Source organism: Lynx rufus, unplaced genomic scaffold, assembly GCF_022079265.1.
Source record: "Lynx rufus isolate CCGP_SWC_20201006 ecotype Redwood Valley unplaced genomic scaffold, mLynRuf1.p SCAF_10, whole genome shotgun sequence".
Classification (NCBI taxonomy): domain Eukaryota; kingdom Metazoa; phylum Chordata; class Mammalia; order Carnivora; family Felidae; genus Lynx; species Lynx rufus.
In genome coordinates this window covers 56,427,289-56,441,882 of record NW_025814824.1, presented here as the reverse complement: position 1 = coordinate 56,441,882, position 14,594 = coordinate 56,427,289, and the positions used below count along the sequence as shown (strand labels likewise).

The window sequence follows — 14,594 nt, the reverse complement described above, 5'->3', positions numbered from 1 at the left end:
GAAAGCCAGAGACAAGAGACTCAGAGATAGAAGGTAGAGACGCCACAGAGAGTGGGAGCCTGCCCAGTGGCCAGCCAGCCCCAGTCCCAGAAGCTGGCCCCTGACCCAGGCCCGCCCCTTCCCCGGTAGGGGGTTTGCCGGGCCAGCTGCCAGGGGCCAGGCCTCCCTCCTCGGCCTTTAACCCCCCCCACACACACCCTCTGGACTGCTCAGGCCTCTGCCCCCGCCCCCACCGCCCACGCTGTCCAGGCTGTCTAGGCCTGGTGGGATCTGGGGGCCTCTCGGCCTTAGCCCCTCCTCCCCTTCTTGGAGCTTCCAGCCAGCCCTGACTGTCTCTCCCAGGCTCCCCTTCGGCCAGTGCTGCTCCTCCTTGCCCACCACATCCTTGTCCCTGTTACTGCCACTGCTCTCTCATTTTCTCTCTCTACCTCCAAATGAAGGTGTCTCTTTTCCTTGCTCTACCCTAATTCTTCTGCAGGTCTGAGGCCTCTAGAGCTCTCTAAGCTTTTAAGTCAGTCCATGCTGTGTCCTGTCCTGTGTTCTTGCCTCTTCTCAGGATGGGTCCTCTACAACTGCTGTCGGGAGAGAGGAGGGGGATGAGGCCCTAGGACAAAGTGTCTTTTCCCTCACACTGAAGGATTCTGGAGTCTGGGGTTGCCTAGGGGGACTAGAAGCTGTGGAGATGTCACCTTGGCTATGCCATGGGTCAGATGCCCCCCAGCAGATATGCATGTTCCTGAACTCACCCTGCTGTAAGTCCCTGCAAGGGTAGTCCAGGCCAGTGACTTTGGTTGGATTTTAATTTTGGGGAGTACCAACCACATAGGCCCTCCCTACTCATTCATTGTTCAGACCAGATTGAGCCTACCTGACCTCAGCATACCCACACCAACTAATGCCTTGAAGCTCAGAACATATTGTTGCATGTCAACACTCACATTCAGAGCTGGGCCCCAGCCAGTGATGCTCAGAACCCCTCAGTTCAACCCTGGATGTAGCAGGGTTTCCTGAGGGTTGGGCTTGTGTAACCTTCTGCAGGGATAAATAGGAGCTCTCCAAATTCATACCTCCCCTCCCTCAGGTTCTGCCTTTAGCTGGGCAGGGGATGAGGGTGGGGGGCACGGGGCACCTGGAAGTTTGCTGGAGCTGGCAAGAGGGGTCTTGGGCCCCTCGTAAGCCTGACTCAAACTGAGAAATTGAGGTTGCTCCCTAATTGGGAGTCTGTCATTGTGTCTGTCTGTGTCACTGCTAGTGACTGTCAGCCTCCATGGTGCCAATATTACTGTGAGCTGGTGTTATCCTGTATGACTGTCCATGTTACTGAGTCTGACTGTCAACATCCTTGTGTTACTGTGGACACACCATCATTGTTACTCTATGTGACTGTCAGTCTCATTGCATCTTTGATTCTGAGATTACTGTCACTGTGATTGTGTCAGTGTCAACAGGTATCATTGCCCCATTTGTTGGTGTCATTGTACGTGACTGTCTTTCACTGCATTATTGTCACTGTAGAGACTATCAACACCCCTATATGTCATTGTCAACTATGGAAATGTGCCCTGTTCACCGGGTGTTGTTATCATTGTGTAATGGTGTCTTTGTGTCACAGTGGGACAGTGACAGTAAATTGGGGCCCAGGATTTGTCTCTTGATGTGTCACCTATGTGTGTATAACGATGACACTATGAGATTCTATGTCAGGAGAGGTTCTGGGCTCCTTGTGCTAACAGGGTTTGGGTTGCTAGGTACTGGCCTCCTTTCTTGTTAGTGGAGTGCCCTCTGTTGCCTCCTCATGGTGGGGCTGGGGCTGGCTGGAAGCCAGGCTGGCCCCCTGGAGGGGTCTACAGAGAGCCTCAGCCAGTTTGCATAGCCCTTATCTGAAGCTTTATGGGATTTATCCTCCAGATCTATCCCAAAGCCATGGGGTGTGGACTTGGAAAATTCTTGGGAAAGAGGCTCTTTGCCCTGGAATGGGTGGCCTGAGGTGAGCTAGGGCAGGGCGGAGGTTATAGTCTGGATGCCTCTGGCCTCAACTTCCCTAACTGGGAATGGACCCAGTTGGGACTTTGAGGGAAGGGGGAAATGAAATTGGTTTGGGACTTTTTGGATCTGCAGGGGCAGAGATGGGGTGGGATAGGGTGGGGTTTTGGTCTACCCTAATTCCCTGAGAGCTACACTCTTATATCTCCAGGGAGAAAGAAACCCTATAGCCCCCAGGAACGCTGCAAGGACACTATCCTCCTTTTGCACTGGGGGAGATGGATGGGCTTAGGGAGATGCTCTAGGGTAGACACAGAGACCCTTTCTGGGTCTATCCCTTCCTCTGCCCTTGAATCCCTGCCCCAACCCCTGTGGTCTCTATCTCTCTTCCCGGGTCTCTTCTTCCCTTTCTCCCTATCTTGGTATCTTCTTGTCCCCTGGGTCTTGGCTAATGGCTTTCCCTCTTTCCCTGTCTCTATGCTCCCCCCTCCCTGGGTCTTTCTCTTTTCTGGGTGCCCCCAGCCATGCAGTGTCTGTCTTGGTACCCCATCCCCCACTCTCTGCAGCACTTGCTCTCAGCAGCGCCCGTCTCCCATGGCTGCAGCCCCGTTGGCCCAGGGCCCGGCCCTTACAGTAACTCATCGGGCTGATGGAGGCGACTTTGATGAAGAAGCCACCCCTCCCCCTGAGGGGGCCTGAGTGTGTGTGTGTGTGTGTGTGTGTGTGTGTGTTTGCATGTGCATGCATACATGCATGCTTGTATACATGCACACTCATGCCAGGCTGTCTCCTTTCCCCTGCACTCCCAACTGGGACCAGGAAGGAGCTGGGAGCAGAGGGCCACCCTGTCCCTCTTCTTTCATCCTGTGATCTAACCTTGGTCCCCTCTGCCTCCACATGCCCTGATTCCTGCTCCCATGTGGTAGGCAGTGGGGCCTGGAACTAAGGTAGAGTATTTTCCTGGCTGTGTGGAGAAAGACATAGACAGATGGCAGAGGTGCTGGGGGCGACTATCTGAGGGCTACCTGCAGTGATTGAGGTGGAGAACTAGGTAGGCCTCCAACCTCTTGCCTCTCTCTCTCCCTCTCCTTTGCTCCTTAGCTCCTTCTGAATTCATACAGTTCCTGGGTTCATTTCCTGGCCCCACTGCTTGCTGACTGTGACTTTGGCCATTGTCTTAACCTTCTAGGCCTGAGGAATAGTTGAAGATAGGGGAGTGGCTGAGGATCAAGAGGAGTCAGGCCAAGTGGTAGCTAAGGCCCTGGGAGTCACTGATGTGGGAGGGGTAGCCAGAGCCACCCAGGGCCTAGAGAGACAAGCTGTGCCAGGGAGGAGCAGTCAGACAGAGCACCTGTGGCTGTGGCTGGAGGACAACCAGGTGTTAGTGTAGCAACAGGCAGGCAGGAACCCTCTCCCATAAAGGAGCCCCCGGAAGTCAGATTCTCTCCAGTTCTCCCACCCGCTGCTACAGGCTGACACTCACATTTGTCTCCTCCCTGCTGTAGCTCTGTTTGCAGTTTCTCTGGCAGTTCTCTGGCTGTATGTCTGGCTGTTTGTCTGGCAGTATTTCTGACAGTGTCTCTGGCTGTGTCTGGCAGTGTGTCTGTGTGTCTGAGTGTCCCTGGCAGTGTTTTTAGTGGTGTGGATACTTCCTGACTGAGCATCTGGCTATGTCTCTGGCTCTCTCACTAGCTGTATTTTTGGGTGTATGCCTGTTTGTGTCTATCAGTTTCTCTGGTATTTCTCTGCTTGTGTGTCAGGCAGTTTCTCTGGCATGGTTTCTGACAGTGTCTCTAGCTCTCTTGCTATGTCGCTGATGGTTTCTCTGCCTGTGTTTCTTGCTCTTTCTCTGGTGGTACATTTGCTTGCATGTGCCGAGCATTTTACAGTATTTCTGGTGGATCCTTTGGTTGTATGTCAGATAGTCTCTGACCATGTCTCTGCCTGGTTATCTGGTTATAGCTACCTGTTTCTCTGGTTTTATCTGATTGTGCCTCACACAGTGTCTTTAGTATATCTCCAACTGTGTGTGCTGTTTCTCTGGGATTCTGTCTGGTTGTTTTGGGCAGTTTCTCTGCACAGTGTCTTGGCTGTATTTCAGGCTATATTTCTGACAGTACCACTCACCCTGGTTGAGTGTCTGGCAGTATTCCTCTTCTAGATCTCTGCTTCTGTCTGGTTGACAGTCCCCCTGTCTCCTCACACTAGGGTAGAAGGGTCATATTTGAGGCTTTTTCTGTAGGGAATAGTTATTTCCCTGCCCTCAGGTATGATTATGTGCTGGGGTAGATTGGGGTGCAGTTGGATCCATCCCATGAAGCAGGATAACAGATTAGGGGGCCACTGGAACCATCCTGACTTGTGGGGACATATCCTCACCGTGCTTTGTGTACCTATGTAGGTGTGTGTAAACACTGATGCACATCTGCTGGGCTGAGGGTCTCAGGCTCCTGGGGCACATGTCTGGGGTAAAGGATGGGCTGGGTCCCCCAACAAGGACTTATATGTGAAATACCCTTTCTCTCCTGGTCACTGTACACTAAAGCAAAAGCCACATCTGACCTTGGTACCCTGGTGCCGTGAACATCACAGAGCCCAGTGGCAAGGCTCGTGGGGAAGTGGGGGGGGGTGCAGATATGAGGGGCTTCTAACCATCCAGGTTTCAGGCTTTCTCCCCAGGAGCACAGCAGGGGCCTTCCATTCAAGGCAATTTGGAGAAGTATAGACCTCGTGTTAAGTTCAAACATTACTCTTTCAGTTTGCAATGTTTATAGCTAATTAGCCAACCTCACCAGTAAAGTTATTTTTGTTTTTATAAAAATGGCCCTAGCATAACCAATGTTCCATAACTCATCCGTGGTTGACTACATCCTGCAACCAGCAGCCTTATCGAACAACAAACCACTGTAGGTTGCCTTGTACCATCTTAGCAAATGTTTGCCTACAGATGCCAATAATGTTGCTTTCTATTGCTTGGAAGAGAATCCTGAGCCCCATTAAGAAGGGCATTTGGGGTCAAGGTGTCCTAGCCCTAGGGCTGGGATTTCCCAGTCTTGCCTGAGAATAGGGAGGGGCTCCCAGGAGGTTCCTGCCTGGGCTGATGCCTCTCCTTCCCCTGCCATCCCCTATCCCCATTTCTCCCAGCAGATGGCTGCTCCTGTCCCGTGGGCCTGCTGTGCTGTGCTTGCTGCTGCCACTGCTGTTGTCTACGCCCAGAGACACAGTCCTCAGGGTGAGTGTTGGAGGAGAGGATTCTGGGGGGGTGGGATGGTGCTCCCTGATGACTCCCACCCAGAGCTGAACATGAACCCTTCTCACACAGCTGTGTGCATCCACCCAAGACCACACACTGGCACTTGCTGGCATTGCCACACATGAACACACAGAAGGACATAAGTCATATGACACTGATATGCTGGGTGACCCACTGATATCTCATGTGCACAGTCCTCCAGTCACTCCATGTGGTTCCGTGCTGATGGTATCTCTGGCTTGATAATCTCTTCCTCTTCCTACTAGAGTGGCTGTGTGGGGTAACGGGCAGGTGAGATAGGAGTTGGGGGCTGCTTTAGGTAGGGCCTGTATGTTAATCTGATGAAATGGGATCCCCTAGGGGTTTGTGGGGGGTGTAGTGGAAGGCACTGAGAGAGACAGTGGCCAAGACTGCTTTCCCCTATCCTAGAGAGAAGATGGAGACAGAGATGGTTGATAACAAGATGTGAGGATGGGCAGGGTGACAAGTGGGAGAGGGCAGGCATGCTAAGGAAGGGGACAGGTCAGTCAGCTAGAATGATTGGAGGAGGCAGGGATTGCTCAGGCTGGGCCATTGGCAGCCTCCTGCCCTTCCCCTACCATTTGTCCAGTGAAGGCTGAGTTCTTACACAGCCCACAGAGCAAGATGCTGCACCCCTTCTGGGAAACAGGTGCCCTCTTGACCACCAGCGCTCAAACTGCATTTGAGGCACACCTCACATGGCCACATCAGTATAAGGTCTGACCCTGAAACTCCTTGAGCAAGCTCTAAGTTGTCAGGAGCTTTCCCCTTGGATGGGTTCTGCTCCCACCCCAACCTTGGCTGGATTAGGTAGAGGCAGAGAAGGTGGGGGCACCTCTGGGACCCAGGCACAGAGCAGATCCTGTCACCCTCAAGGGTGTGGGTTCAAGGAGGGTGGTGGGTCAAGGCTCTGGTGGCTTCTTCCTTGTAAGACTGACACTGAGACCCAGAAAGAGCCTAGCTCACCTCAGGGCTGCTCCCCAGTGGGCAGGGACTGAAAGGACCACCAGGTCAACTCATTAACCCCCCTCCTGCAGTCAGTCCATCTTGGGCTCTTGTGCTGACCTCACCTGCTTAGACCTGCCAGTGGCCACTCCCATTGGCTTGGCTCCTGCCCTGTGTTGCATGTGAAGACAGAGCCACATGTGACCAAAGACTTGAGTGTTAAGTCTGTATCTCTGAGAATATAACTGTCTTTGTGCATTAGGGTATGCTCTTGTGTGAGTGAGACCATGTCCTTGTTTGAATACATTTCTCTGTGTGGTTGTATCCTTGGGGACTGTGCCCTGCGTGTGACGTTGTCTATGTGTGACCATGCTCTTTGTGGAGCTTTGTCCTTGCAATTGAGATTGTACCCTATGTGTGATATTATGATGGTTTCTTTGTCTCTTTGTATGTTTGTGTCCCTGTTAAATTGTCTCCCAGATGTGAGACTGTGCCCTTATGTGTAACTGTGCCTCTGGGTGACAGTGCCCTCCCTGTGCATGCATATGATCATCTTGTATCAGGTGTTAACCATCCCTGAAGTGGGATGGTGTCCCTGTGTGGCTGTGACCTTGTGGATGGTTGTTCTGTGTGTGCTTGTTCTTCTTGTGGTGACTGTCATTATCCTATGTGTGTGGCGATGTGAAGTTGCTTAGGACGCCCGGGGGGACTGTTTCCGGCATGTGGTCCCCATGTGAGCCTGTGTGCGCAGGTGTGAGGGAGCCGTCAGCTCTGTCCTTCTGTGTTCTCCATGTCCATGACCTCATCCTGTCTCTGTCTCTCATCCTGGCTTCTAACAACCTTTTCACAGCTGATTCCTTTGGAGCATTTGTCACTGCGTCAAGGCCAAGAACCCCATCCTCCCCCTGCTGCTTGATTTAATTTCTGAAATGGACAGCACATCAGTAGGGGCACCCACAGGGCGGGAGGAGAGCTATCCAGAAACAAAGGATTAAATCATTGGCATCTTTGGAGCTGTTGCATGGCTGTGTGTATTGCCATTGTTGTTATTGTAGCAATTGTGACAGTGTGTATCGTGTGTGATTGTCATGTCATATTGCCCCCTCTACCTCCATATTGTGGCCTGTAGTTGTCTTCTGTCATTGTGTTGTCATTTTTTCATTCCTGCCCTGCCCTTACATTGTTGGTTTGTCACTGTTGTCAGGTTGTGTTTCTGTTTCCTTTGTGAGGCAGACAGGGTGCTTGGGAGTGTTATCCCATTGCCATTATGTTTGTTATGCTGTTAGGTGGCTGTTTCCTCATCTTATGGCTGTACCTGCCCTGCAGTACTAAAGAACCACATTGGGTCCAAGTTAGTTCTGAGCTGCTGTTGGTCAGTGTTGACGTGTGGCCGCTGGGACCATGGTGGCCACGCCCCCTCCCCTACGGTCAGTTTTCAGCCTCCTCCTCAGGCAGCTGGATGCAGAATGTCTGTTAGTGAGGGAGGGGGCAGGGCTCAGAGAGAGAGGGGCTTGGCATGTTTCCTGGAAGCTCCAAGTTTTGAGAAGGGAGGCTGGAGGGGGGCTCAATGGCTAGGGCTGGTGGATTGGGGGGGCGCTCTATGGCTTGAGCCTCGGACACTGGGCCCCTGGTCAGGGGGAGGCCCCCATTCAGTCTCTGGTCCAGCCTCACAGCTGTGGCCTCTAAGGCCCCCAGCCACCGCCCTTCCGCCGTTCATCCTTTGTTTGGCTGGTCCCGGGCCCCCACAGATGAGTGGTCAAGGCTGGCTGGGTTTCCTACTTCCCTCTCCTCCGACAGGGGACAGGGACCGAGAGGCTCAGAGAGGGGCAAGACAGAGACAGGCAGCGGGGGAGAAACCTGAAGACACAGAGAGACCCTGGCACAGGAAGGGTGACAGAGGCAGCAAACAGGGACAAATGTTCCAGCACAGAGAAAAGCAGTACCAGGCAGGGGGCTGCAATGGGGGGGTGGTGGCTGGTGGCATAGGGGGATCCCTACCCCCTGTAGTCCTGGTGGTGTTAACAAGTCTAATTAAGAGGCCACTGGCCCAAGTTAATTGGCTCGTTAACAGGAATTGCCTCTGAAAATCCCCCAACTCAGCGGGGTGGCTCTCTGGAGGGGAGATGTAAGGGAGTGTTAACGAGGGATCCCGCAGCCCCCCCTACCGCTGCCCCCCTCTCACGTTGCTCTTCCCCTTCCACCCTTTCTCCACAGATCTGGCTGAGACCTGGGAAGCATCTGTCCTTCCAGGCTTGGGGGGCAGGATGAGGAACGAGGAGATTAGATTCACATCACCCAGCTCTACATGTTTGCTTCTCTGCTGTTGTCTGTAGATCAGTGTCCCCGATTTTCTGTGTCCTACTCACCTCCCCCACCTAGTGCTGCCTCTTGACAGGTGCTCCCTCCCACCCTTCCACTCCAGTCTCCTGGGCTCAGTCCATCACGCCTGGGTTGCCGAGGCCAGAACTGGGGTTTGCTTTTGGCTCTGACAGGCCCCTCCTGGGGGCAGGAGAGAAATGGTCAGAGAGCTTTCTTGGTCCCAGCACTCTCCCCAACCCCCACCTCAGCAGTTCCTGCCTCACAAAGTTGATAGCTGCCAGGAGTTCCCTAGGGCTTCCATCCTGGATCTCCCTTATCCTGCTGCTGCCCAAGCCCTGGATAGCTGAAGCAGGGTAGGTTAGGGGCTAGCTTGCCAGGGGGGCCAGAGTTGGGGAGAGGGAGAGTGGCAAGACCGGAGACAAAGATGGGGACAAGAAACAGAGGGAGGAGTCCAGAAGTAAGGCCCCTCAGCTCCAGCTTGCCTGGGTAGCAGATGTCAGTGATTGGGGCTGGGCCTATAGGTGGCAAGAGGTTAGGGTCACGGGGGGTCAAGAAAACTTTCTAAAGGACCTAGTGACTGAAAGTGACCTGGTTTTCAGTGAGATTTAACCCCTCCCAGGACGCTATACAAACTTTCTCTCACACATATACACGCAGAAGATCACCCATCCATGCATAAAAACACCAGACGTGCACTCACACATACAAATATGGAGACATTCACATACCTATACACTTCCACAGCCATAGAGAACATTTATGCACTCATCTCCTGATAGGCCATTAGACATAGAGCCTCTTGGTCTAGACTCCTCACAGTGTCTCATCCGCGCACATTTCATCTGGTGGTCCCGGGCAGCTCTGTGACCTGTGACTTTTGCCCTGTGCTCTCCCCACCCCCCACAGAGGCACCCCACGTGCAGTACGAGCGCCTAGGTTCAGATGTGACTCTGCCGTGTGGGACAGCAAACTGGGATGCAGCGGTGACGTGGAGGGTAAATGGGACAGACCTAGCCCCTGACCTGCTCAACGGCTCTCAGCTTGTGCTCCATGGCTTGGAACTGGGCCATAGCGGCCTCTATGCCTGCTTCCACCGTGACTCTTGGCATCTGCGCCACCAAGTCCTACTACATGTCGGCTGTAAGTGTTGCTCCCAAGCCCTCACCTGACCTACCACTCCACTCAAGAGGACTGTCCGTGAGGCCCAGACCCTTAGCTCAGATCAAGTCCTCTTCCTTTTGGGGAGGCGGGCTGCAGCACTGATCCTTGCCTTCTGATCCTATCCTAGCCTTCTCTTCTGACCTCTGAGCCCGGTGTTTCCCACTGAGTCCAGACCCCTGGGCATTTTGCCCAGGTATCTCACCCCCACCCCACCCCTGGAGGTCTTTGAGATCCGAAAATCATACTGCCTATGACAAGATGAGCAGGGGAGGGCTGGCAGGGCATGGCCTATCTGGGGCCTGGTAGGGAGGAATCTTAGGGTCACCGCTCCAAGGTGGAGTGAGCTAACTCCATGGTGTGCTCTCACAGAGGCTGGTTCTGTGGGTATAGGAATAGGCACTCTGGGAGGCTCCAAGGAAAAAAAGAAGGCTTTCTGGAGTGGAAGGCACTGGAGACTTGGGAGATTTGGAAGATACATTGAAAAAGTCACTTCTGGCAGAGAGCTAGGTATGACTATAGGACTTCAAGGCTGGTGTAAATGAGGAAAGGGAGCTAAAGGAGGGGATGGGGCAAATCATGATCCTACAAGCTAGGGAGTAACATGATCAGGGTTACCTTCTTAAAAGATCCTTCTCACTGTGGTGAAGAGAGACAGGTTGGATGGGGCAGTGCCAGGGCAGGAAGGAGGCTGTGGCTGGGTGCGGGAGAGATGATGAGGATCAGGGACTGGGGCATGGAGTTGGGGAAGTTGAGAGGGGCTGGTTGGACCTCCAGGAGTTGGTGGTAGATTGGAGGTAGAGAGGACAGGAGAATAGAGAGCAGGAGGAGTCAAGACAGTTAGTGCTATCAATCACTGTGACAGAGGCAAGGTGGAAGGGTCAGTGGAAGAAAAGATAGTGTATTCTATTTGGACAGTAGTATGCAGGTAGTCTTAGTTTGGGTTTCCTGAGAATCCGATTCCAAGACGAGAACTTGTATGCAAGCAGTTTATTTGTCAGGTGGCAGAAACACAGTGAGGAAATGAGAAAGTGATAGAAAAAGGAAGTTAAGGTGACCCATAAAGACAGTTATCCAGTCACTATTATTCACTTACCCTCTGGGCAGCTGCAGCTTAACCTTGGAGAACTCAGAGAGCCCAGGCAGACATGTACCTTGGGAGTATTCCTGCCTGGGGGGTGAGGGAGCTCAGAAGCTTATATACCAACTCCTGTCCATCCTTGGTTGAAAGAGTCTCCTGGAGGTGAGGGCAGGGATGCTTTAATTCCCCTGCACTTTGGCCTAATGCAGGCAATGCAGGCAAATTGCCTCAGCAGGCAATGCAGATTTTGGTGACCAATGAAAGCTCTTAGGCAAATAAATGCAGAAGAGGGCAGTAGGTATGGGCCAGAGATCTGTTGCAGCACCACCAACATCTGCTATAGATGTGTTGGGTTGGGGTACTCAGGGGACATCTGGGAGTTGATGGCTATAGCCAGTGGATCTGAGGGTCTAGGACTCAGAAGGGACCTGGGCTGGGGATGGGATAAGAAAGGCCTTAGATGGGGTGACATGACCAAGGGAGAGACTCTGGGATGAGGAGAGAAGAGAACCCAGAACTGGGCCCTCAAGACCATCACTTTATAAAGGGTTGATGGAGAGAGATGAGCCACAAAAAGAGATAAGGAGCCAACAGGAAGGTAGAAGGAGGAGTGAGTGAATGTGATTCAGAAGACAGGTTGGAGAAGTTGAAATGATGAACTTATCAGTGTTGCTGAGGGTCAGCTGAGTAGGCACCTGGATCTCAGCCAGAGGCACCCACCAACAGAATATTCTTTCCTCACAGGCTCACTTCTTTTCTCCTTGAGCCAAAGATTCATGTTTTGCTGGCCTCATCCAATTTTTGTGATGCACCTCACTTTCTGAGGATGGTTTCTTTATTCCCTGGGAGCTGCTGAGGGGAGGAGATGCTTGAGGGACCTGGGAGCAGGCCTTTTGCCCATTGCCAGGAGATTGGTATGGACAGCCATGGGAAATGTTAGACTGAAAGTTTCCCCATGGTTATCCACAAAACACTGACACACCAGTGGGATTAGAGGAAGGGTGAGAATATGTTTTGGTAGGGATATTCATTTTCACACAGAAAAGCCTTCTGTGTGTTTAAACTAGAGAGATGGCAATCATAACCAGCCATCTTAGTTGCAAGCCAAGGGTGGAATGACCCCTGTCGGCCAGCTTGAGAAATACAGGACCAGCCTACCTAAATTCTCTCTGGCCCACCATGAGGGAGGGCCATTGGAAGTGTAACTCTCAGCCCAGCCCCACGTCCTTACACACGGAAAAGGTCATACACTGAGTGCCACGGAAGAAGAATGAGACCAATTTGACACCCTGGTATTCTCAATTTGAGTCCCAGAAGCCCTTAGGATGGAGACAGCTGGCCATGATGGTTAGGCTTTGGTGATCATGGGCCCTCATTCCTAATGACTTGATCTTCTTTGAGAGGTCACTGGAGGGAAATAGGGTCTGGAAGTAATGTCTGTAGTCTGTACCCACAGGACATGCCCACAGCTGCCCTGTTGTCACCAGAGCCCAGACCTTTTATATGTAGTGCTGACCACTCCCCAGGCCCTGCTTGTCAGAGGAGAGCTGGTCATGAGTTGGCTATAGTAACAGGTACTTATCTCTCATTGCCTTATTTCCTTCTAAAGAGTTGGTGGTCAGAGGAACAGGGCACATTAATCATGATTGTCTCAGTCACTTTATATTAGTAACAAGAGACTGGGTTTGGCAACCCTCAACATCAAATTATTATTCTTCTTCTAGCCAGAACTCAGAGAACAGGACAAAGTTAACCCTGATTTGTAAGTCATTCAAGCCAAAAAATATTTCATATTTATCCTAAACATATATGATTTTCATGTTTCTATTTCTAAGGGAAACTGATCATAAAAATACCCTCTTGAGGGGCGCCTGGGTGGCTCAGTTGGTTAAGCATCCAACTCTTCATCTTGGCTCAGATCATGATCTCATGGTTCGTGAGCTCAAGCCCCAAATTGGGCTCTGTACCGACAGCATGGATTCTGCTTGGGATTCTCTCTCCCTCTCTCTCTCTCTTTCTCTCTCTCTGTCTCTCCCCTGCTCTCAAGTATGCATGCTTTCTCTCTCTCTCAAAATAAATAAACATTCAAAAAATATATATATACTCTTGAAAGTCCCATTAACCAGACTGATCCTTGAACTACTTTCACCTCCCTGCCTTCAGGTGGATGCTCACAAACAGCCCAAAGGAGTCTCCCACCCAGGATGATGGAAGGACCACCCACATTAGGAAATGGGATCACAGGGTTACCTTTAGTAGCATCCTTTTGTTTACTAGACAGTGCTGATTCAGTGTCTTTCTGTTTTTAAGCTAAAACAAATCAGAGTGATTTACTAATTTAAAATGGACAATTCCTTATCCAATTTTTAAATATCTATATTTGGTTGGTCAGGAAAGGAACTCCAGAACCCCTGGTTCAGCACTGCTTCCCCCTCAGCCCTGTTTGGCTGAGAAGGAAAGAGCAGCTTGTGGTTGAAGATGTCCGGGGGAAAAGGACAGGTGGGAAGGCAAGAGAGGGGTATGTGGGAGTCCAGAAGTTGGGGTGCCTTGAGAGATGTCATGAGATAAGGTTGGGGCAGGCCATGGATTTGATGCCAGACAGGAGGAGTGTGGGTGGGGCCTGGGCAGGGCTGGAGCTGGAAGGGTCACCCTGCCCCACCCAGCCTGATCTGGCCTGGCCAGGGGTGTGGGCAGCCTGTTTCTCCTCCTCTCTGGGCTGGCCGGCGGGCAGGCCTTGTGCGTGCCGGGGGCTCCAGCCCAGGCAGGCTGGCGAGATGAGAGGAAAAACATGCGGTTTGGTGGACTGGACATGGAAAAACAAGCCAATTAGGAGGAAAACAAACAAACCCTGGGCCAGCGGGGGCAATGTACACGCATACACGGCCCCGCATGGGACCCAAGGACATCCTGCCACAGGCTGATGCAGTCACTTGGGCATCTCAGGAGCCCCCACAAGGGGCAACTTGGGATGCCTGGGCATCCAGGAATATGTCTGTATGACCAGACTGTGACATGACACAATTACTTCTGAGCTTTTGCTCACACAGAGCCTCTAACATGTTTTCACATGTTGTTCAGCTCATACGTGTGAATATACTTGAACTTCTGGGCACTTTCCCACACCCACAGTTTGAAAAAATATATTCAGGCTTAAGCTCCATCTCCTATATAGTGTTCCAGGTATGTCGTCTTGCTGTCACTACATTTCAGACTCAATGGTGCACTTACACACATTCTCAGAGAGTACCTCAGCCCCTTGGCCATACACATACAGACAGTCTTAATCAAACTGCCCTGTCCGGAATCACACACAGCCAATTGCAAAGTTACGCAACTGCCCAGTCTCAGTCACACACATGAAGCCTCTCAGAGTTAATGCACAGCCTCACAATTGCAGTGTCTTAAAAACAGCTTCTTCCCCATCTTGCAGCACACTCACAACAGGCCTGATCACACACTGTCCCACAACCTCACACTTGGTCTCTCATAGCACCCCCACCTCCGCCCACCCGGCCCCTCAGCTGGGCTCCAGCTGCAGCAAGTCACTCCTTTTCTTCCTTTCTTTGTTTTTCTTTCCTCCTTTTTCCTCTGAGAAACCTGGTCCCTGTCAGGAAACCCAAGCCCTTCCCTGCTCAGGGCCCAAGGCCAGGCAGGAGTAGCCAGATGACAGACAAAGCCCTGCCTGGCCCCCCGGTCCCCCATGACCTGCCCAGTCAGAGAGAGGAACTGGTTTGAGGGGGAGGCTGGTCTCAGGGGGGAGGATGGTCAGAGGGAATGTAGGGGACTGGTCAGTGGGGAGGCTGGCTGGGGGAGGGGGCCTGTGAGTCCAGTGCC

The 14,594-nt window shown here is 52.2% G+C and overlaps 1 protein-coding gene across 1 annotated transcript in view; it reads left to right on the top strand.

Annotated features, from left to right (window-relative positions):
* Nucleotides 1–14,594, top strand: part of CNTFR (ciliary neurotrophic factor receptor) — a 38,043-nt gene that overhangs the window by 14,775 nt on the left and 8,674 nt on the right. The window contains exons 4-5 of the mRNA XM_047096636.1: nucleotides 5,131–5,215; nucleotides 9,428–9,661. Of these exons, the coding sequence (XP_046952592.1) occupies nucleotides 5,131–5,215; nucleotides 9,428–9,661 (319 nt within the window). The remainder of the gene's footprint in view (nucleotides 1–5,130; nucleotides 5,216–9,427; nucleotides 9,662–14,594) is intronic.